The sequence below is a fragment of the Anoplophora glabripennis genome, unplaced genomic scaffold (genome assembly GCF_000390285.2).
Source record: "Anoplophora glabripennis isolate ALB-LARVAE unplaced genomic scaffold, Agla_2.0 scaffold53, whole genome shotgun sequence".
Taxonomy (NCBI): domain Eukaryota; kingdom Metazoa; phylum Arthropoda; class Insecta; order Coleoptera; family Cerambycidae; genus Anoplophora; species Anoplophora glabripennis.
Genome location: NW_019416376.1, coordinates 1,321,565 through 1,345,009, shown reverse-complemented (window position 1 = coordinate 1,345,009; position 23,445 = coordinate 1,321,565). Strand labels below are relative to the sequence as shown.

The 23,445-nt window shown below is 31.4% G+C and overlaps 5 protein-coding genes across 5 annotated transcripts in view; 2 read left to right on the top strand and 3 right to left on the bottom strand.

Annotated features, from left to right (window-relative positions):
• Nucleotides 1–735: 735 nt before the first annotated feature.
• LOC108905599 (adenylyl cyclase-associated protein 1) lies at nt 736–5,730 on the top strand. Its single transcript, XM_018708548.2, has 2 exons — nt 736–1,672; nt 4,530–5,730. The coding sequence occupies exons 1-2, from the start codon at nt 1,171–1,173 to the stop codon at nt 5,291–5,293; spliced, it is 1,266 nt and encodes a 421-aa protein (XP_018564064.1). The 5' UTR covers nt 736–1,170; the 3' UTR covers nt 5,294–5,730.
• A 2,316-nt stretch (nt 5,731–8,046) lies between these two features.
• LOC108905586 (probable NADH dehydrogenase [ubiquinone] flavoprotein 2, mitochondrial) lies at nt 8,047–9,202 on the bottom strand. The gene is made up of 6 exons (XM_018708527.1): nt 9,098–9,202; nt 8,887–9,015; nt 8,639–8,826; nt 8,376–8,583; nt 8,248–8,324; nt 8,047–8,195 (listed from the first exon to the last, which is right to left on the bottom strand). The coding sequence occupies exons 1-6, from the start codon at nt 9,131–9,133 to the stop codon at nt 8,102–8,104; spliced, it is 732 nt and encodes a 243-aa protein (XP_018564043.1). The 5' UTR covers nt 9,134–9,202; the 3' UTR covers nt 8,047–8,101.
• Nucleotides 9,203–10,750: 1,548 nt separating this feature from the next.
• On the bottom strand, nt 10,751–20,509 carry LOC108905587 (cofilin/actin-depolymerizing factor homolog). Its single transcript, XM_018708528.1, has 3 exons — nt 20,099–20,509; nt 14,385–14,707; nt 10,751–11,083 (listed from the first exon to the last, which is right to left on the bottom strand). Exons 1-3 carry the CDS (start codon nt 20,099–20,101, stop codon nt 10,963–10,965), a joined length of 447 nt encoding a protein of 148 aa, XP_018564044.1. The 5' UTR covers nt 20,102–20,509; the 3' UTR covers nt 10,751–10,962.
• Nucleotides 19,474–23,445, top strand: part of LOC108905583 — a 21,514-nt gene continuing 17,542 nt past the window's right edge. The window contains exon 1 of the mRNA XM_018708524.2: nt 19,474–19,882. The gene's annotated coding sequence lies outside the window, so the exon portion shown is untranslated. The remainder of the gene's footprint in view (nt 19,883–23,445) is intronic.
• The window catches only part of LOC108905584 (RNA polymerase-associated protein Rtf1), an 8,311-nt gene continuing 7,286 nt past the window's right edge, over nt 22,421–23,445 (bottom strand). The window contains exons 6-8 of the mRNA XM_018708525.1: nt 23,129–23,413; nt 22,835–23,069; nt 22,421–22,782 (exon numbers count right to left, since the gene is read on the bottom strand). Coding sequence (XP_018564041.1) covers nt 22,682–22,782; nt 22,835–23,069; nt 23,129–23,413 — 621 coding nt within the window. The 3' untranslated portion in view covers nt 22,421–22,681. The remainder of the gene's footprint in view (nt 22,783–22,834; nt 23,070–23,128; nt 23,414–23,445) is intronic.

Genomic DNA, 23,445 nt, shown 5'->3' with positions numbered 1-23,445 from the left:
AAATTAGCATTTTTAAACATTAAATTGAGGAAAAAAGAATACGGCTCTAGTATTGGGAGATCCATTTTCTTAGAACATATACTACTGACTACTGGAGGGGAGGCATCGTCTCAGTTAGTTATCTCTCTTAACTATGGTCTCAGTGGCCGAAAGTGTAGCGGTTTAGAGAGAGAGAGGGTTATAGGAGGGTATTTGCTTTCTCTCTCTAGCAGCCCGCGATTGCATGTTGTTAGAGAGAGATAGCTTATTCATTCCTATACCCTATAACTATATGCCAATGGGACGCTGCCTCCAGAAAACCAAAATCTTTTATTTCACTTTTTCAACCTGCTTTTGAATAAGTCAGTCCATGGTTCCGGGAAAACTCTTTACATTTTGATAAATGTTTATCATTTACAGACCAAATATAGACATACAACCTGAAAGATAATCAAATTAAAAAACCTTTCGTATTGCTTAAATGATAATGCCATACGGTAAAAATTCTAGAGCCCAAACGTTTTTCACTTTTTCTATCTGCTTTTGATTAAACCATTCTGAGATTCCGGGAAACGTTTTCACGTTTAGATAAAAGATAAATACGAACCATATATAGACATACGACTTAAAAGATAAACAAATTAGAAAGTACACTTTCGTATTTCTATGTAAAAAGTTCATATAGAGTTTATTTTGTTAAACATAGAAAAAATTTACTTTGTTTTGTTTGTACATTTTAAATTGCAATAGTTTGTTTAGAGTTTATGATGATATGAGGAAGAAAGATAGATATAGTCCTAATATTTACTGATAATTATAGACCATATATGGACATACAACTTGAAGATAAAGTACCCAAAATATTTATAAATACGGAAATAGTGATCGCGATCACAAGCAGCAGCTGAAAATTCAGTCGCGTTACAGCATCCGTGCGAGCAAAGCAATATTCGGTGTAAAAGTTGTAAAGAATCGATCTGACAACTGGTTAACCTCAAATTCCAAAAACGTCACCATTCAAAAACAAGTCCATTACTCACTTCAGTGAATCATACGCGTCGGCAAATCGAAATTGTTTAATGAAAATAATTAAACACAAACTTTAGTGCCACAATAATCATTCAAGGCGTCAAGTGCTAGTGACAAAAATTTCAGTAAAGAACATAGGACGTTACTGAAACAAATAGAAACATGAGCGTTTCAGCCTATACCGATATCGTTAATGGCCCAGTTGCCCAGTATCTCCAAATTTCTGCGAAGATCGGAGGAGATGTCGCCGAACATTCGAAATTGGTAAGGGATGTTTTTAACTCCCAATTGCAATATATTCAACTAGCCAGTGAATCGGCCCAACCCTCCCAAAATGAGATCATCAGTTTCCTGAAACCTACAAGTGATAAGATAAGTGCAATCCAAAACTATCGTGAAAAGCACCGGTCGTCGCCCTTTTTCAATCATTTGTCTGCTATTAGTGAGGGCATCTCTGCATTAGGATGGGTTACCATCGCCACTGCTCCTGCCCCGTATGTAAAAGAAATGAATGATGCCAGCCAGTTCTATACAAATCGGGTCTTGAAGGAATGGAAGGAAAAAGACAAAAAGCACGCTGAATGGGTTAAGGCCTGGGTTGAAATTCTAAATGATCTTTATTCATTTGTTAAACAGCATCATACAACTGGCTTGATATGGGCAGGTAAACCAAAATTTGTATGGTATTTAAAAAATTTCTAGATTAATCAGTAATCAGTCACTTCAGTGAAACTATAATCACAAATTGTAGTTGAATGTGGCTAAACAGAATTAAACCTAATACAGTTATATTTACTGAATGTATAACATTGAGATAAGCTGCTAATTCTTTATCAAAGTAATAAAAAAGTAACAAGGCAGGTAAACATTTTCAAATTAGAACAGTCTTTTACTGTTATAACCTTAACAAGATGTAGATAGAGTACTATACAAATTTTGTGAATTTACTTAAATCTGCAAAGACTAAGGAAATATAATACTGATAATTTATCACTGATGAATTTACAAATTCACCCAAGGTAAATTGTAGTTGAATAATTTTTTAGTATAACTGTTTTATCACTTTGACATAAGAAGAACAAATCTGTCAAAACTAACAAGGAAGATTTTTATAAGTTTATCGTATTTGTTTTCATATATATGTTTTAATTGAGGCGTTGACTAACGTAAGTAGAAAATTTTTTAATGCTAATAATTCTAAATTAGTGTTTTCCTACTACGAGAATGAATACCATGCAAAGAATGTTGTTAAAAAAATAGTTTAATAGAAGCAGCCCAGGAAGATATATTTTCAGATATAGGTATATTTTGTTCTGGTTTCGGATCATAGGTATTTAACAAAACTATGAAATACTTAAAAAAGTAATATATTAATTTAATTCAAAAAATTTTACTGTTAGACTACATATTTATACATGAACCTGCTATTATCTGGCTAATCCTTAATTATACATTTTAATCCCAGATTTAATGAGGTACCTAATTAACATATTTTACAGATATGTGAAAATAGCCTCAATGTTCATTGGCTTGAATGCAAATTATGTATTTATGCTTACATGTTTTTAATAAGAGATGTATTCATAAAAATCAGTTTTAACTGCATTCAGTGAAAATTGTTTATTAAAATGAGTCAGATGTCACCAATTTCCATTTATGGTATTCCTATAACTGTAACTCGTTAATTTTTGAGTGAACCATACCATATTTATATATTTTGTTTTATCTAATTCAAACAAATAAAGACGTAATAGGTATCTACTTGCATTTATCAATCACATTTTTGTTAATCGTTTAAATGATTATTTTAAAAATATTATTTGCGCGAAAGATATGCATTTAGAAAATTACATTATACTGATTGATCTGTTTTTAAGCTGATGTACAGGGAAGTCCATAATGCACAGAACATTTTTGGTTCGGAACCAATTTTTTATTTGTGGTTAGATTTTGAGGATTCAAATGAGGAGGGCTTGCAACTTTATTTGACATTAAGTGTCCGTATTTTTCATCGGATGCAAATTACCGTACAAATTAAAGATGACATGCAACTTCTGAATTTTTACGCAAATTATGCATAGCAGAAATGTACTGCTGACTTGTGTAATTAATTAAATAAGCCCCGTACTATCTTGATGTGAATCTTCAACTTCTGCAAGCAAAATCAAATTCTGATCACGGTCAAAATAGTTATTCGATACTAAAGTGGTTTAGTTTATTACAGACTGTAGCTGTTTCCAGAGAGAAAGAACTTTTTTATGCTGTTAATTTATTCCTTTATTTTTCGAATTTAATAACATCCTGTACAGATCACCGTGTATTCTGATAATACAATAGACAGCAAACAAATAATGAGGATTATATAAGGACACTCTTTGCTGGAAATAATTAATTAACGAATTGCCATGGGAGATTCATTAAATCAAAAGTATTTGTTTATTAGACTGTATATTTTAACGTATTTCTATGACTACAGTGTGTCTAACAGAGTACTGCTCAGAAAAATAAATAAAATTTTTTTTAAGGAAATTCATTCTTCATAAAAAGTGTTGCTTATTAAAATAATGGTATGGAAAAATGAAGTGGTTTATTTTTAATTTTACAAATAAAGATAATTAAAAAATAATAACAAATTTTAAGGTTCACATATTAATTATTAATCATTTTATTTTTAAATAATAAATAATACAGATAAAATGGAAAAATTAATCAATTGTCATCCCACTAATTTCAAACATTTCAAATTCTTTCTAAAGTAATGTTTAAATGGTTTTTCTGCTTTTTCTTCAATATTTAGTAAGTACTTAAAAATTAAATTATTAATAGAAATGTTGAATATTAAATATGTTCCTATTCTTTCATAAAAACAGCTTTATATAATTAAAAATAAAACCATTTTGTTCTTTAACTATTTCACGTTTTTTTAAATTATGTATTTTTTAATTCTCCGCATCAAAATGTAACTATATCTATGGTAGAGGATTATTTTTACAAGGAATATATTTAAATGATGAATATACTTATTTAAAAAAATTGTAAATGAATTATGCCATACATTTGACTAGAAAAATATAATTTAAAAATGTATAAAGTTTTATAAAACTTGTATTCATAAATGTAAATCTTACTTGAAGTCTGAATATTTACTTCTTTCAATCTTCCGATAAACAATAGCTTTTTGGACAAGCTTCACTGCAGAAACAAGGAATCTGTCTGTAGGTGTAACTAATTACAAATTCCTGTATGTTCTTCCGATCTCTTATAGTAGTAGTTTGAAACATCATTTGACTGTATTTAGATCACATTTAGATTTACATACAAGAAAACTCTTGTCCCAATGATAATATAAAGTAGAAGGTAATATGTTTGATTATTTAGTTATTCATTTTATATAATATTTAAATAATTTGAGTAGATTTAGACAATGAATAATGTTTATTTAAATTGTTATTACGCGAAAACTATAATTTTATGGGACTCGATTTAATATCTGTGGCCTCATATTAAACATTCCATTACAGGTAAAAGGCCTGCCACTGCAAAAGGAGTTCCGCCGCCACCTCCTGGGTGCCCACCTCCTCCCCCTGTGCTCGATTTTGCTGATGTTGATGTAGGTGGAGCGGGTGATGCTGATCGCTCTGCGCTATTCGCTGAAATTAACAAGGGCCAAGATATCACTAAAGGTCTAAAGAAAGTCACTGCTGATATGCAGACCCACAAAAATTCGGCATTGAGACAGGGGCCAGCCCCCTTTAAGCCGACCGTGCAGAAACCGGTGACCCCTGTTAAGCCAGCACAGATCGACAAACCTCCGAGCTTCGTCAGAGATGGGAAGAAATGGCTTATTGAGTACCAGAGGGGCAATCAGAATCTGTTGGTAGAAAATGCGGAGATGAACAATGTGGTTTACTTGTTCAGATGTGAAAATTCGACCGTAACGATCAAGGGAAAAATCAATTCAGTCGTTTTGGATTCGTGTAAGAAAACTTCCGTCGTGTTTGATTCCGTTGTGTCCGCAATGGAATTTATCAACTGCCAGTCCGTACAGATGCAGGTTATGGGCAAGGTTCCAACTATTTCCATCGATAAAACGGACGGCTGCCAAGTCTATTTAAGCAAAGATTCATTAGATGTGGAAATAATCAGTTCAAAATCGTCCGAGATGAACGTACTGATTCCTAAAGGAGACGGGGACTACACGGAGATTCCTATTCCGGAGCAATTCAGGACTAGAGTTAAAGATAATAAAACTCTTTTCACTGAAATCGTCGAGAACAAAGGTTAAACTGCCAATACGTTTTATTAAATAAATAAATATGTTGCATTTACTTCTAACAAATTTTATTTATATTTAGGGAAATTAGAGTTAAAAAAAATAAAGTATTAGTAGGTTTCTATATAAGCATAATATAGTTTTCAGATATTTAGCCTTTTTTATTTACACGTTTAGGTAATTAAAAGTCGATATAGTTTGCGTAAATAAAATTTGTTAGTAATAAATTTCCTATTAGGCTAATACTAACCTTACGTGATTTCATAGTTTGTAAATTCATACTTTGAATAATAAATTACAGCCGTCGTAAATGCTACTTTTTATCGGTCATCGGTTGTGGATTTCATATCAGTGCATTTAAGTCTTCTCCGCATTTTGTAATGTGTAATTGATTTTATACTATTTATTACATATGTAATCATGCTTGAACAATATATATCTAAAACGATTTTTGTTTTTTAATACCGCATGTCTCATAAAAAGTGCTGTCCCCCATTTTTTTATCCAGGATAAGAAAATTTTACAAAATATTTACAGGAAAGAATAATATAAATAATTTCAGTATTAATTTAAATAAAATTATGGAATGCTCCAAGAGAAACACATCTTATTTCATCGCCAATCGTAGTAAGTGCGTTTTACCGATTGAGAACATTTTTGTAGCATAATTTTACAAATTTTCGAGATCGGTGAACTCTGACTAAATATCACAGAAATTTCAGTCATATTAAAATTTAAAAACTAATTCGTTTGAAATAAAGTAAGAAAAAGTTCAAGTTTAAAATCTACAAAGTGACCTGAATATTCGACGCTAAAGTCAATAATCGATTTAAAACAGTATTGACATCTAAAATAAAATTTTATATTTCGCATAGGTAATATAAATTCCAACTATGGAATAGGAATATTAACAAAAAATACTACTAATCTAAAAGAAAGAAAAAACAAACGAAATATTAAGATAAAATACTATAAACATTGATACAATAAATATGCGACAAACATCCAGACAGAAATACACAGATAATCAAAAAAACAAATATAAATATCAGTGGCAGTACAACTCAATTCACATTCGAAACAGAATATATTTTTCTTAATTTTGTGTTACGGACTTATCAATAATTTAAATTCGGTTTCACTCGTGCCTATGGATGTGTTATGGTATGGTCTTTCCGATATCAATTGAAGAACCAAGAGGATGACAGTATGTACCAGGTTCGGTCGCTGACGCAGCATCTCAGCAGGTCTGGTCGAACTAAACGTGGAGGTGGTAGAAATGTATACGCCCAGTTGAAGAATGCGAGCGCGGACAAACGAAATTCAAATACAGTTGCATTGGGCTACTGGGCAATAAATCTCAGCCGTTGACAAGTGGTCGACAAATTGCCCAGCAGTGCAGTGCAGCAATGAGGAATTTGATGCGATTCAGGTAATTTTAATTTATTATAGGCACCTTCTATTAATCATTGATATTACAATTGCGAAAGGGAGAAATAATATTACAACATGGCATTTTGAAACGAAACAAAACGAAATTTACCATCAATAAAATTGTTTGACGACATAAATAATTAAAATATGTTGATAGCTAAATGAACATATAATAGAAATTTTCTGCACATTATATACAAATTATTATAATTTCTTACCTTTACCAGAAAACTTTTTTAGGAACACCTATGGAACTTATTAAATTTTATGGCTAGGCGTTTTTTAGATATTCAACTGATTTCGGAAAGACTATACCATTTATTGCAAATTTTGTCACACCCTACCAAGAGACCGCAACCATCTTTGATCAAATATTATGGCAAATTGGCTTGAGTACCCACTACCCATCGAAAGGGACACAGTAACATCACTGGTAACATGTGCATACTGAGCCATTGAGAAAAAGTTACAAATATCGAAAAAAGGATGATGCAATTACAAAGAAAAAAAAAATGTGCGTTAAAATATTTACTCGTTTTTACAATGTTCAATGAAAAAATTACGAGCTTTTATAAATGAGCAATACTTAGGTGGATTTGACCGGTTTTCAAGGTATATTTGCCACTTTTGTAGGAATGCCAAATTACCTCATTAATTTGTTAATTTTTTCTCACAAATATTTCGTAAACGTTAAATTTTTGTTCATTGTTGGAATCGGAAAGAAAATCAGAGAGAACATATCAAGGCAGGTAGTGAACAAAGTTAAAATTAATGTCAACCATTCGCCGTTTTCTAAGCGACACCTGATATAATCGTCTTCACGATACAGGGTGTTCAAAATTAATGAAAACACTTGGTTTACTTCAAGTTGTAAACAGTTATATGAAACTGTGTAAATAATTTGTATCATTCAGACATAATTTTTATTTAAAAAATAATTTGATAAATGAATAATCATTACAGACATGATCTAACTAACGATGCACGATGCACATAATTTTTAAGATAAACAACAAAAAAGCTGTTATGGCTAAATTTTTTTGAAATCGTTGCAGCTATTGTAATTTTAAAAAATTATTTTTGATCCAAACTTCCAACATTTTTTATATTTAAAAATGAAACATTTTCAGACATACTTTACCTTTTTTAGTTGATTCGTTAACGTTAAATCTATCAGTTTGTGCAAGTATCTCAGTGACACCCTATATAGTTTTAAAATAATGATTTATTTCATTCCATAAAAACATGTAATTACAAGTTTCAAAGGGTTTTAAATAAATCGAGGTACATATTTTTATTGAACAATAATTTTGGAACAGAAAGAAAGCCTATAAATTGTTACTTATATATTACTATTAAATATATTACAATTATTTAAATTTTCACTTATAAATCGGCCCTCACTCCAAACCCGGGAGCTGGAGGTTCGCCTTTTAGGGATGTAGGCTCACCAATGGGTTCCGCAGCAAATCTGCCACTCCTGAAAACAGTTCCAATTCAAAGAACAAGTGAAAACTCCAACCATAACTTACCTAGGCCCAGGAGCTGGTTTTTTGCCGGCCTTAAGATCGGAAAGTATTTCATTTGTATCATCTATCGTTAAATCTTCCTAGAATGAAATAGAGGTGATATAACAAAATATACTGATTAAGACACTTACATAGTAATCATCATTGATTTGAATCATGGGTGCATTAACACAGGCGCCCAAGCATTCTACTTCTGAAATCGTCCATAAACCATCATCACTAGTTTCACCAACTTCTAAACACAAATTTTTCTTCACTGCTTCTAAAATTTCATCGGAACCCCTTAACCAACAGGGAGTAGTAGTGCATACTTGGACATGATATTTCCCGGTTGGTTTTCTGGAAATTACACTAGTAAATTTGTCAATTTCGAAACTGATATTGAATTTTGTACCTCATGAACATAGTGTAAAACGTAGCAACCTCATAAACTCGCATTCTGGGCACGTTAATTATTTCTGCAACCTTATGCATAGCAGAAATGGGTAACCATCCATGTTGTCTTTGGGCAAGATCTAATAGAGGAATCATTGCTGCTCTTTTATGACCTTCTGGATATATAGCTAGGATAGCAATGATTCTCTAGAGCAATATTGGAAATTGATTAATAAAAATTTTAATTACTTGACGATGGTTACTAACCTTCAAATTTTCACTAGTGAATTCGAAGGGAACATCTGGGTTGTCCTCAGGGGTGTCTCTATGTACAAATAAGCTATCATGTTGAAGTGAAGTAGAAGTTTGAACAGATCTTACTCCCAAAGAACGTCTCTAAAATTTTGAGGTTATGTTTTTATTATATAATTATATCATTTACTCAAAATTTGTTTGTGGTATCTATTCCGTATCTTACCAAACCATTTCCAACCGCTCGTATAGTCGATAACATTTTAAATTTGTAGTAAATTTAGTAAACGGCTCCTTTCACTTTTTCAATATATTTGATATTTGAGGTTGGTATTAGTGATGGGAGATTTCGAGTGGTACTCGATTACTGAGATCACTCGAGAGGTTTCCTCCCACCACTCGAGTGATTATTAGCCTACGGTTGCACCCCAAAATGTTAGTGCATACCATCGATCTTCTACTATAAGATCGATGGTGCATACTGCAAATAGTCACTGATTGCGTAACCTTTTTTTTTTAGAATAAAACGAAAAAGTGGTTAGGTTTTGAAGTGCGTGAGCCTTTTTTTTTTTTTTAGCTACGCTTATAAGTAATATATGACTAATACAAGCATATTTGTGCGTCGCTGGGATGAAAACGACCAATATCTCGTATCTCGAGTGATCACTCGATTATTAGAAGTACTCGATTATCAAAATTAGTCGATTATGCCCATCACTAGTTGGTATCTCCAAAAACCAAAAATAAATAATACCAATCCTGCAACTACCAAAAGGTAAAAAATAAAAGCACCAGCTTGAATTTCATTGGTCGCGTTCAGCACGGGATCAGACTGATCAGAGTATTTAGCTATTAATTTGTATTTGATAAATGATAAATTTATTGTTATTAATGTAGGGAACTTTATCTGGGTGGCTGTTTCAGAAAAATACACTATATTTATCTTTAAAACCTAAGATAAGAAGTAAGATCACTAAACACTTTACCCCAGGTCTCATCTTCTTCTTCTTCTTATTCGAATATGCTAATCGCCAGGGATTTTTTAAATTTTTGAGATGTGTTACTACTTATTATTATTAATGAAAATTTTATGTTAGTTATTGTTTTATTCCAAAAACATGGTGTGCGTCATACACAAGATAGATCTCTTGTGTAATATGTATACACGGCGTCGAATTTCTGAAAAAGATAGTCACCACCATTGAGTTGTTACTGTTAAATATTATATGACAAAAGCCCATGTACCTCGAACTACTTAATACCTGATATCTTTCATGAAAAGAATGTTTGAAAATTTGAGCATATATTACGTGGAAGTACTCGTTCGTAGACGAGTGACAGAGAGAAAGACATACTTTGAGTATTATCTTTCTCTCTCGCGTAAGCACGTGATTGGCTAACGTACCTCCTTCCTCATCGGTTAGATAGAGAGAGTACCCAAACTGTCGCCCTTTTCCTCTATAGCGTCTACATCTTTTAATGCGCGGTGCTCTTCTATGTAGTACATGCTCTAAGGTTTGAACAAATGAAAGGTTTTAAAAAAATTAAGCGAATTTATTGGAACCGGTTTCGAGAGGACCAAAATGTTATTTTCAAACTGTGCAATCATTGATGAATTTAATTTACAAAAACATAACTGCTTGTCTGAAAAATTAGGACTTCCCGCCATGGATATTTTCAATGACAGTTTCATATTCCATTACAACTTACCTTCATACGACTCAGTGTGAATCTTCTCCACAAAGATGTAGACTCTATTGTTCTGCCCTGCTCGTCTAAACAGTACGACCATCAATTAATGGACTAAAACAATAATTTCCCTCCCGGGACACAACTATGCACCAATAAAACCAATAACACTATTAAAAACATTCGCTAGTTGGTGGAAATTGTCTTTAATTCGGCATTATTAAATTACAGAAAATAATTTTAAAAAAATTTACAGTACAGTACAATCTTGTAATAAAAGACATGATACAGTTTAAAAATGAAGCATTTATTAAATATTCAAATACTTATATAAATAATACACCTTGGTAGGTCGGTGCGTTGAGTTAGACAGACAGTCGTAAAGAAATTTAATGAAGCGCGCTACTGACGATCAGTGGCTCGGAGTTTTTCCTCTACAGCTTCCTGACTGGCTTCTGACAGATCTGTCGCTTGAATGTACTTTTGTACGCCTACCAGTGACTTTTTAAGAGCATCGAAAGAACTGCAACAGAAAAGCAAAATAGTCAGTTGCCGTGGAATTTTTCTGGAAAATCAACCACCAAATTTTGAAAAAGAAATTCGCTGATATTTCTAGGTTTTCCAGGAAGTATCGAATTATTATCCAGGCAAAAATGTAAGCTCCGTACAGGGTGTTCTCAAAGTTGAGTCATTTATTTTAACAGCTGGTAGAACTCGCAAAAAGAAGTCAATTTACCAAAAATTTTTTATATAAAAATGGTCAAATAAAGCAATTATTAACAATTATGTTATTTTTGATTTGTGGTTGTTTTGTGCAATAAGAATGGCACATATTTATGAAAACAATGAACTAGTGGACATAATATTAACTTACAGGGATTATCAACAAAATGCAGCTGCAGCATGTCGCTTGTACGCGGAAAGGTTTCCTTTACAAAATCATCCAGCTCCGTGGATGTTTGTAAATTTAGTTATAAGACTCCGTGACACAGGATATTTAAAGGAACAACGAGGAGGTCACACTGGAAGACCTTCTCTACGCAAAATGATGGAGATTGAGGAAGAAATTTTAGAAATTGTCGGAAACGACCCAACAACGAGCACTAGTTCCATGTTAGTAAATAAACAATTTATTTTCCAGCGTAACCTCCTCGTTGCTCCTTTAACTAGCCTGTGTCGCGGAGTCTTCTAACTAAATTTACAAACATACAAGGAGTCGAATGATTTCATAAAGGAAACCTTTCCGCGTACAAGCGACATTCTGCAGCTGCATTTTGTTGACACTCCCCGTAAGTTAATATTATGTCCACTAGTTCATTGTGTTCATAAACATGTGCCATTTTTATTGCATAAAACACCCACAAATCAAAGATAATGTCACACACTATTATTGTACAAATTATTTAGCACTGTCAAGTCGAAAAAGTACTCAAAGCCGTGCAACTACAAAAAAAAGACATACCCAGTCCCAGTATTAAACAAACAATTTATGTTTTTACAACGGAGTGGTCAAAAATGACAATAAATAAGGTTTGTATTATAGTTTTTAAATTTCAATTTTTTAAAATAATTGTTAATAATTGCTTTATTTGACAACTTTTATATAAACGATTTTTGGTAAATCAACTTTTTTTATCAGTTCTACCAGCTGTTAAAATAAACGACTCAACTTTGCCAACACCCTGTATCAATTTTAATTATTCAACCACCATTTTTCAAATTTTTTGGTATCTCCCACTTAATACTCGTATTTAACAAGTATAATTTCGAAAAAAATATAGTGGCTGCCCTAAAGTACGAGTCTTGGTTTCCCACAGTTCCACTTGTTTTTCAAAAAATTATAATGACTTTTGTTTGCCTGATTACTAAATACGGACAATTTAAATATACAGGGTGTTTGTAAATAAGTACGAAATATTATAAGGGGTGGTTGACGAAGCTATTTTGTGAAAAAAAGTTCATATAAACATAAATCGAGAAGCAGCGTTTAAATTTTAATTTTTTATTTATTTTATTAATTTATGAAACTGTAGATTCTAGATTCGAAATTTGAAAAATGCTTTGGAGGAATAAATGTGCATTTTTTGGGGTAATCGGAATATTTCTACTTGCACTAGTGGCGTTCGTGCGAGAATGCCACCTTTTTTAATAAAAAAAATAATGGTACGCCACTGACTTTTTCCCATTTTGATATTTTTTTAGAAATCCGTCATCAGTTCTTCAATTTTTATCGTAGGATGCACCGTTTTTGAGGAAAAAAATAAAACATATTTTATTGTAGGTTTTGTTAATCTTTTATTTAAAGGTGCAAGTAGAAATATTTGGATCACCAAAAAAATGCACATTTATCCCTCCAAAGCGTTTTTCAAATTTCGAGTCAATATCTTCAAAATAATTGATAAAAATAAATAAAAAATTAAAATTTAAAAACTGTATCTCGGAAAATAAGCATATTTCGATCTATGTTTATATGAACTTTTTTCTTTCGGCAACCACCCCCTAAAATATTTCGAACTTATTTACAAACGCCTTGTACAGGGGGATATTTAAATTAGCAAAAATGACCCTATCTTAGCGAGTCAAAATTGAAGAATTGAATTGTTGAAAAATAAGTGGAATCTTTAACAATATTCTAATAGCAAGTGGGTCAGGAGGTGTTTAATTTCGTAGATACAGGGTTCTCAAGTTGAAATTCACGAAAGCATCTTTTTTTTGAAAATGTCTTAAAAGACAAATAAATTAAAATTTTAGATTTTCAAAAATATGCGATAAATCAATAGTAAAATAGTAAAATGGTAAATCTTTTTCAATATGAAATCAGCTTGTTTAATTAAAATTAGAAGAAATAGGTAATTTTAATAAAAAAAATACGAGGTGATTTTAATGAAGATTTTTTTTCCTAGTTTTGAACGTAAGTGAAAAAATGTCACATCAACAAAACAACATGAGGTGCGAAATATTAACTAGACAATTTAGAAAATGAGACCTCCATTTTCTTATAAAGAGTAAAAAGTGAAATACTTCCGTAATTTTAAATCATTCATTTTTAAGCATTTTGAATATACTCCAAAATCAGTTTAGGGAGAACTAGAACTTAAAATCCTAAACATTTTTCATTCCCATTCCCAAACTTTCTTATTTTTACAATTTCTATTAGCAAATAAAGTTTGCTCTATGCAATTTGGGTCTCACTGAATATAATGAAAATGGATATGTCAACAGAATAATTTAGTGAGATTCTAGTAAATAAGGAACAATTACAACTTTAAAAGAAAATCTAGTAAAATTCGAAAAATTTCCTGATAATTCCAAATTTTCCAGATTAGTATACTTACACCCTGTGTATCATTAATAGGTACAAATATATTTGTTGCTAAAACCGATCACGAATTCATAAAAAAAACAGGGATTTAGATAACAAAATGTTTCTTAATAATAATTTCATTATACAGCCCAATTTAATCCTTCAAGAGCAGGTATCACATTATCTGATCTAAAAATTAATAGATATTCCTTGTATTAAAGAAATACATATTAAGATCCTATTTTATTTAAACCAATCTCACAAAAAACTATTCGAAACAAATATTAGAATGACCCTAAGAGGGCTAGTAATATCGAATTAAACTATTTTGATAAATTCAAGTTGATAAGCATGAAATGCGGTAGAACCTTGATTTTTTTTTCAATATAACTCAAGCTACATTATAAATGCTCACTTTGTTTTAATTTCTTAAGTTGGAAGTAGCCTTTTTTAATTTTTAAGAAGCACAGCACGACAATAAACGATACCCAAATTAAAATTTATAAAAATCAAGACGTACCTAGAGTACAACATCTTCTTCTTGACTTTGGCGGTATCGGGACACCATGACATGAGGAAGAGCTTTTGTTTCTTCGAGGATTCTGATGTGCCCTGGCACTGGTGCATGTACTCGAAGTCGTAGAGACCGTAACGGCACTCGCCGGCGCCGCCGGCCTGCAGGTTCGTAAGGAAAGCGTCGTATTCTTCATCACGCGCCCCTATTACCTCCACATCGATCTGCCGCTCGTCCTTGATGAAGAAGATAACGTAGCGGTGTTTCTTGTCCTTTTTGATCTCTTCGTATGTGGTCTTGCAGGCGTCTGACACTGTTACGCCGGATGCCTGGAGAATAAAATTGGTAAATTTCATTTAATCGCCAATATTTAACGGCAACTATCGAGAGAAACAATTTTTAGACACCTAGTAGATGACACAGCAACGGTATTTTATTTGCTGCCGGGACAGTTAGTAAACAAGCTTTTTCCTATATGTGAGGCTTTAAGGCAATAATTTAAACGGAACACACGTTACTGATCATCGAAAACATTTGTATTACTATATGCAGTAAATAAGAAAAAAAATTTTTACTTTGAAAATCTATCGTAAATTTTCATTTATGCTAAAGTAATAATATTTCAATTTTTGTCCTTTAAAACAAAGACTATTTTAAATGTATTGAAGGTGTGGGAAAAAGCTGTCCAACATTAATATCCACAATGGACTATTTAATCCAGTGATTACGTAAAACACGCGTAATTGAATCGTCACAAATAATATTGACCCAAAAAACCCGGCGCTGTGCCAAAAATGAAAATCTGCTTTTGTATTAGTTTATATAATTATTCCCAGAAAGTTAAATTTTCAAGTTTACCCATATCTACTAAAATAGTGTACAATAATTTACGAAGGTAGCTGTGTTCAAAGATTAAAGTCATATTTCATTTTTAACTTTACTACTAAGCTATTTTTTTACGTTATTGAATCCACGCATTAAAAAAAAATTAATTTTAATTTACAATCAGTCATTAAACAATTTTATTAGACAGAAAAATAAATAGAATTGAAATACTTACTAAACATACTTTAAAAATGAAAAAAAATGCCTCAACAAAAATAAATATTTATAAAACAAAGGTGCCATTCTATTATTTGAATATTACTAGAGTATCCATGAAACTGAGTATTTTTGTGTACAAATTTTGGTCAGAGATTTCCCCGTCATTTTCGAAAAAAATAGTTCGTGAAAATGCCATTAAAGGCGCCTTTTCATGGTTGCAAAGTGCAAATCGCATTAAACTGCTCTAGTTTTGAAGAAGATAACATTTTGCATAAAACTTACTAAAAATTGAAGTGAACTGATATGTGAATAAAATAGAACAATAAAACACAGGGTATTCCATTTGAAAAATTTTAGAAAATCAAGTTTGAACTTTCTTAAAATGATCGTATTATGAAAAATGTCCTGTATCAAATATCGATATTAGCTAGTACAGGAGTCTTTGGCTAACATCTGCCTATAACCCTGACAAATATTTTTGCTCCAAGTGTTAGTAGCTGAAAGTTAATACAACTTCCACGAGGTCATGTTTTTTTCCAAAATTGGAAAAATTTTCTATAAAACCCCGTACTAATATGTTAAACTGTTTATTATACTGCCACATACAGAATTTTCTCAGAAATCCATACGTTTAAAAATATACAGGGTGTTCCATTTAAAAAATGTAATATTTGCCGTGTCCCGTTTTTACTCATCGCCCTGTGCGTTTCAAATTAAATTTGTCCTTTAGGTTTTTTGATTCTGTAGAACTTTTATATAAACTTTTTTCTGTATTATGAATATCAAATTATTTTACTTTCTCACATTAATAGCCCACCCTGTATATATTTTTAAATTTGAACAACAGAAGTTACCTTCACAGATTAACTAGGTATAATCTCTTCAGATAAAGAAGAGATTGAATACTAGAACTTGCGCTGTTTATAACTCTTTCCCGTCTTGTTAATTAGTCTATGAAAATTTATTTCAAAATTGAACTGTTGCATGAAAAGGACTATTAATAGGCATCAATTAATTAACAAAGTATAATAGTATCAACTACATTAACGGTAGTTTCAAACGGAAATATGTATAACTGGCATATATAAATTTAGAATCTTCATTTTCTGCTTATGTACATATTTTTTATTACTGTCCATCTTAAAATGCAAATTATTTATTACCTATCCAGACGTTAAACAAAGGTGGCGGGATTTGCTGTCTATGTCTGTATCATATCCTGCCTCTGAGGAAGTTGAAGGAATAATTTTTACAAGTGAATATATTTTATTATTGGTTTTCGTATTTTTACATTATAATGAAGGTATTAATAAGCTAATACAACATTATTTGTTTAACCCTATCAAATAGTCAGTGTTCTTCGATACCAAAAACCCAGGCATGCAAAAATGTAATCTCATCATGTAAAAACCTTGTCCACGAGGTTAGATATATTTCGCATGCCCGGATTTTTGATATCAGAATATCGATTTCATTTGATTTATTTTGTAGACTAAAACATGAGAAATAGATTTAATATTGAAATAATTAAGATATTGGGCATATCAAAAATGATTATTTCCTGATTATTTCTGCCAGAAATTGAACGAAGTATAACTTCTCAGCTCCTACAGTCTGTTTATTTATAATATTTATTGCATCTTTGTTCATTTAAACATAAAAACTATCATGTATAGTCATTACCAAAATAAAATACAAAAATATATAGTAATACAAACAAATAATGCGACAGCTTGGAGAATAGTGTTTGGTTCTGCTATAAAGCTTAATTTGTAAGAATTTTGAACATTTCTCAACCTAAATTACTAGTGCGATTAATACTAAAAAAATAATAAGTATTTGGAATCTCTGTTTCCATTACCTGAGAGAGTTTTGTCCATGTATGTTACTTTTTACAGTTTTTACTCAATGCAACAAAAAAGAAAAATGATACCATTTGCTTTGCGTTGATAAACACAAGATGTATATTCCACCAGTGGTTTTGTTAAAATTTCATATGTATAGAAAGTTATAGTTATTTACTTCAACTCGTACACGTTTAAAATATGAATAGATATGTCAATTTAATGTTTGGTAAAGTTTTGTCAACTGCGTTGTGAACGGATGACAAAGTTTTACTTGTTATGGAACGACAGATACGTATTGTTTCCCTTGTACGTTGTTGTAAGGTAACACTTGTATTCAGAATGAATGGCTAAAGCTGATACTGAATTCCATAACTTCCACTACAAATAAATGAATCCGAGATTGAATTAGATGAATAATAAACAATAAAAACAAAATTTTCATTTTTGGTACACATATTTGCATTGTATTTAAATATGAATGTCTAAATCAAGAAAAAATAAATAAAAACAGCAGGATCAACCCCGATTTTAGAAGATATTTTATACTGTAACGAATATAATGCTCTTAAATGTCCAAACGGTATCAGATGATAAAATGATGAGCTACCATATGAAAAAATGCGTTATCTTTTCACAAAAATAAGTATATTGTTTACAATATTGCTAACTGAAAGTCTTTCTTATTAAAGATACAGAAATGCACAAGTAAATAAGAATATTTAAGTATACTGATATCTGTGTACTTATTAAGACAAAAACATATCTTTATACCAATCTATTTTTATCAATGTTTAAATCAACAATTAGTTCATATCTATTATGGGTTTGACATTTGCAGTAGTTATTTATCAGAAACATCACCTCAAAAGGTAATATTTTAATCACGTTGAACCCAATAGAAAGCATTTTTTACTGAAGTTATGAATCATGTCACGATGACTCCACAAATTTAGTTATCAAATTTACATTAAAAAGATGCAATTTTATGATAGGTTTGAGATATACACTTACGTGCCGTAGTTATAATGTAATTAACTATTTATATTTGTTTAAAACGCAGATCACTTAAAAAAAACAAAGGCTGATAATTTCCTCTAATTCTGCGTTAAGTACCTAGACTACGCGTCAAAATTAACATTACTAAAATCGGGCCCCAATTTTGAAGTTGATTTTCACGCGAATACTTAATCCGGTTATGATAATCTTTTTTTTAATTTTCGCGCCTTACAAGGGGCTTCAAGTTTCGAAGAAAGAAAACTATTTCTTTCTTGCACTCTGTGTATTTTTCATCATTACTAAATTAAAAATTAATTACAATTCCACTGAATAGGAATAAAATTTAAGTGGTCAAAATTACATTACAAAATAGATCTTGGAATACGTTTTCACAACCTTTTATTTCCTGCTTCCGCTACGTTCTTCTGATAAAGTGAAACAAATCTGATTAGTCATACTAAAATTGATCTATAAGAGCTTGCAAATATTTACTTTAAGTTCATAATGTTAGATGTAATGTAAAACAAAGTTAATAATAATATAGACGATTTTATTCGAGTTTTGAGTCGCACTTAAAATGTCTACAAACTAAGTACTATATACTACAACTAAACAAAAACATTCTGTTTCTTTTTTGTAATAAAAAAATAATCGACGATTTGAAAACTATACCTATCATGTCGGTAAAAATTGGTTCTATATCCGGACAGTGGAAACTGACAAATATTAATTCATTGGTAGATAGTATGAATCATTAAACAAATAAGTTATAATAGCTTAACCGTTATGTTAGAAAAAGTTTCCTAAAATGGAGGCATACTCTCAATGAACTTTTCTAATACTTTTGACGAATAAATTATTTTTTAGAACGTACGAATTTTGATAAAACTATTTTCTAATGGGCGTTGAGCAATGCCAAAGGTTTTAGTGCTACTGGCAACATTTTAGAAATATAAATAGACACCTAATAGTAAAAATATCCAATTTACAACAATCTTGATATAAATATAAAAATGATACAATGCTTAGTCGACATGACCTTAAATTAATTTCCATTTTAATAAATACAAAAAATACGTTACAATGACAATAACTAACACAAAAGAAAAAAATTCAGGAATATCACGTATGAGTAGGAACAATAATTCGCCTTTAAAACCTTAGTTGTTATTAACAAATAAGTTTTTCTCCTATCCTCCTAAATGACGATTTTTTTACCATAAAAGGAAAACGATACATAAGGATGAATTTTCAACCTCGTTTCAGATAGCCATATAAATACTTAGATTAGGTATTTTATTTAAACCGTTTAATAAAACACTTGTGGTATAAAAACGTTAAGGTTATTAAATAAATCCGTCAGCTATCGAATGACACACCATATAAATACACGTTTCAAACGGAACAGATTTATCGACAATTCTAAAAAAAATTAATTCCATCAGTTTCCTTTAACCTTGAGGGCGACAGGAGTGATTCATACTAAGTATAGTTGGTACCATCGAAATGAAAAAAATAATGCATTCTTGCAAGAATCCAATGCGTCAACACCCCCTGGCTTAAAATTCTGGTAAATGAGACGAGTCAAATGATAATCTCACACGGGAGTATAATCAGGTAAGAGAATTATGAAAGAAAAATGCTAGATTTATGTACAATCGTTGCAGAAGTCTCTATTCTCTTGAAACATTTTTCTCGGAGACATGCAAAATGCAAATTTGAAATATGGCGACCGGCTTACAATCTTGCGGGTGTCAAATCAAAACCAATTACAGTAACTCATATAATAGCAAAATATCAATATTTACAGTAAACGAACACAAATATACTTACCATGATGGATATATCCTGAACCACAAAAAACTATACAAATCTAAACTGCCAGTAACACAGAATAAAAACGACTGTTCTAACTTGGAGGTCTGAAGCGGACGTTGGCCTGCCGGCAGCTGACACTACGCTTGCGCTAAAGATTCGTTTTTACTACGCCGATGTCTGGTTTTAATTTTATACTTGAACAATTCACTGTGTATGTTTATTTAGCCCAAATGTTTTGAAAAGCTACTGAGCTTTTATAAATTTTAGCAATTTACAAACACTAGTTTACAAGAACTGTCACAAACGAAATTAAATTTCACTTTGAATTACTTTTCGACGCGTATGTGATCCGTGATTTTCAAATTTGGGGCTTTTGCAACTTCTAAAGCGTTTAAACTTTATTTATGGAACGCTTAGACAACTTGTATGCTTTACGTCAGGTTGACAGTGCGATTTAAAATTTTCGTTGTTAGAGAAACCAAAAAATATATATATTGACACAAAATTATCTCCTGAATTTCAGCCAATGTAGAAGCCGGTTTCCTTAAATGCCCATAAATGGTAAAGAGAGCGATTTCAAAATGGCGGCTAGCAAATTGAATGTTTGGCGCCACGCCCTTAAAATCATCGATTTGTGTGAAATATAGGGATATTTCTATATTTGTCAGTAACAAACTGCACTTGAATATTTTCATTAACAATTTTGATTATAATAAACTACATCGGTAATAGTATAAACATGGATAATAGGCATAAAAGTGGTATTTGCGATTTTGTAAAAAACTTCCTAATATGGTATGAAAGTTTGAGTCACTTTATTAGCATAGAACGTTCGTTGACATAAAGGTATGTGTTTGGTATCTCATTTCAGTAGGCAATTAATTACAGCAAAATAGCAAATATAGTGGCCTGATGACGTATTAAATTGTTCCTTATCAATTATTAATCATGCACAGATCTTGTTTTATCATTTTGAAAATTTATAAAACTACTTAAAATAGGCAATTCCACTTTCACTTCCTGGTATCAGGTACTGTTGAAGTTTATCAGTATTTGTTGTGACATTGCTTTCAAATATATATAGAGAAATTAAAAATAGTTAGTACTTTACATACTTCGTTCTCTTTTTTTTTATAAAATATTAACTGATGAAAACTTTATCGATGAGATTCAGAAACATGCCTATAACTTTTATCCACGGGTAGGATGAATCATTAAAAAGAAATAAATAAATCATATTTTAATGACTATCACATCCAAAATAAAGGTTCTAAAATGGAGCTGCACTTTCAACTTCTTTTACTAATACCTTCGATAATTTATGTTTTAGAATAAACGAGATTGAAGCTATTTTATAATGTGCAAACAGATCAGTCTAACGCAGGGGTCGGCAAACTTTTAAGCCTGAAGAGCCTTTGCAATAAAAATATCAATTTCATGAATTTCAAAGAGCCACGAATTTTTATTTCTGTTCTGCGCACTTTAAAAAATTAACGATCTGAAAATATATATGATTTCGTCTTCTGAACATTTTATGACTTTTTGTTTGTAGTAACACTTTTCAAATATTTAAAAAATCCCGGGCGATTTACTTATTCAAATAAGAAGAAGAAGAGGAGACCTGGAGACCTAGCTACTATTGTTCAGTGTTCTTACTTTTTATCGTTAGTCACAGGTTAGTTAAAAAAAGAAAGAGGTTATGTGCGAAAAAGAAGCACTTTATGAAAAAATAAAGTTTTAGAGAAAAATATAGTGTGCCTTCCTGGAACAGCCAATCAGATAGAGCTCCCTACATGTTTTAGTTTGACAGTTTAAATTTAAACTGTAACTAAACCTGTCAAAATAACGAAGTCAAAAAAGTTCAGAAGTCAAAAAGATTTCGAATTTTTTTTAAAGAACGTGATGTAAGGTGATGTTTTTGTATTTTTTTTTTTAGTTATTTTGACAGTTTGAGTTTAAACTAAATTGAAAAGTCAAAAAAAGTTCAGAAGGTGAAAACGAATAGATTTTCGAAACATTAAAATTTTTTAAAATGTGCGATTCAAAGAGATGTGTTTTTGTATTTGTCTGCTTTTTTCAGTGTGATTTTTTGGTTAGGCAAATTTTTTTTTTTTAAATAACCCTTAACTGATTCCTTTAGCGGAAGGGATTATTTCAATAATTTTTAAATTTTTTCTCAGGATGTCCAAAAAGAAAAAAAAAATTACTTCAAACAATACGAGTAAACTCACTTTTGGGGCACCATTCTGCTCATATTTGTTGCCGTTCATAGAAATTGTAACGGACAAAAACTATAATTGATTGCGAGGATTTTCGTCTAGAGAATAAAAAATACGATAAAAGGAAAACAATTTATTTGCGTAATAACGACACTAGCGCAGTTTATGTCGGAATAATGGAAAATTATTCATAAAATCAATCCTGAATGTATTCAACAATAAATAATATAAAATAAAAGTTACAAAATATGCACGTTAAAATTCAAAAAGTACTAATACTTTTTAGTTCAACCGTAATACACTATTAACGGCTAACTCACTAATTAATCTTAAATTAATTATTAATTAGTTACAACCTAAATAATTAGTATAAGAAATACTATATAAGTCCTCTTTTTTTCTTGTAGTCTTGCAAGTTTAAACTTCTCCTCGGAGCTAGGTCTTTCGTGACTGTCTTCGGTACCACATTCACTGGAGTCGCTGCGAAAAAAACGTTAACACATACTCAACTTCGACAGTTGTCTTTTCTTACCTGGTAGGGGGACTTCTAGATCTATCTTAATATCAAAATCGTGAGCTGAGAATAAATCGTCCTGAGTAACTTGGGCCGGTTGAGCGGTTTTCTTGACGGTCTCTTTTTGAACGGGAGTTTGGTCCTTCTTGTCGTGGATGGGCACCATCGCCGCGGCCGCGTCTCTCGCTTCCTTTTCGCCCGCCCTAAAGTTCATCCTGGGCTTCGTCGATCGCCTCGTGAAAGGATCGTCGACCTGAACACATCGTCATTCCAATTTTACAAAAAACCAACATTACCGTAGAAATCACTAACCTTTTTTCCCTTATTTGCCCTAACTTCTGCCATGATTGCTTTTTCCGCCTCTTCGACGTTTTTCTTCCTATTCCTATCGTTTATATAAGAGATACTCGATATAGTTGAGGTACGCAGCTTGTCCAATTCAGTTGCCCTCTCCTCCAGATCTGCCAATTTCTGAGCCAACTCTCTGGCCACCTCTTCGTCGCCCCTACTCAGCGCTGAATCCCTCTCTTTCATCAGTTGCGTCTTTCTCATAGCGTAATTGAACGGGTTCGATTTGAAACGTTGCTTTTCTTGGATCTAAAATGACAATCGTTCAAAAGCAAATCAAC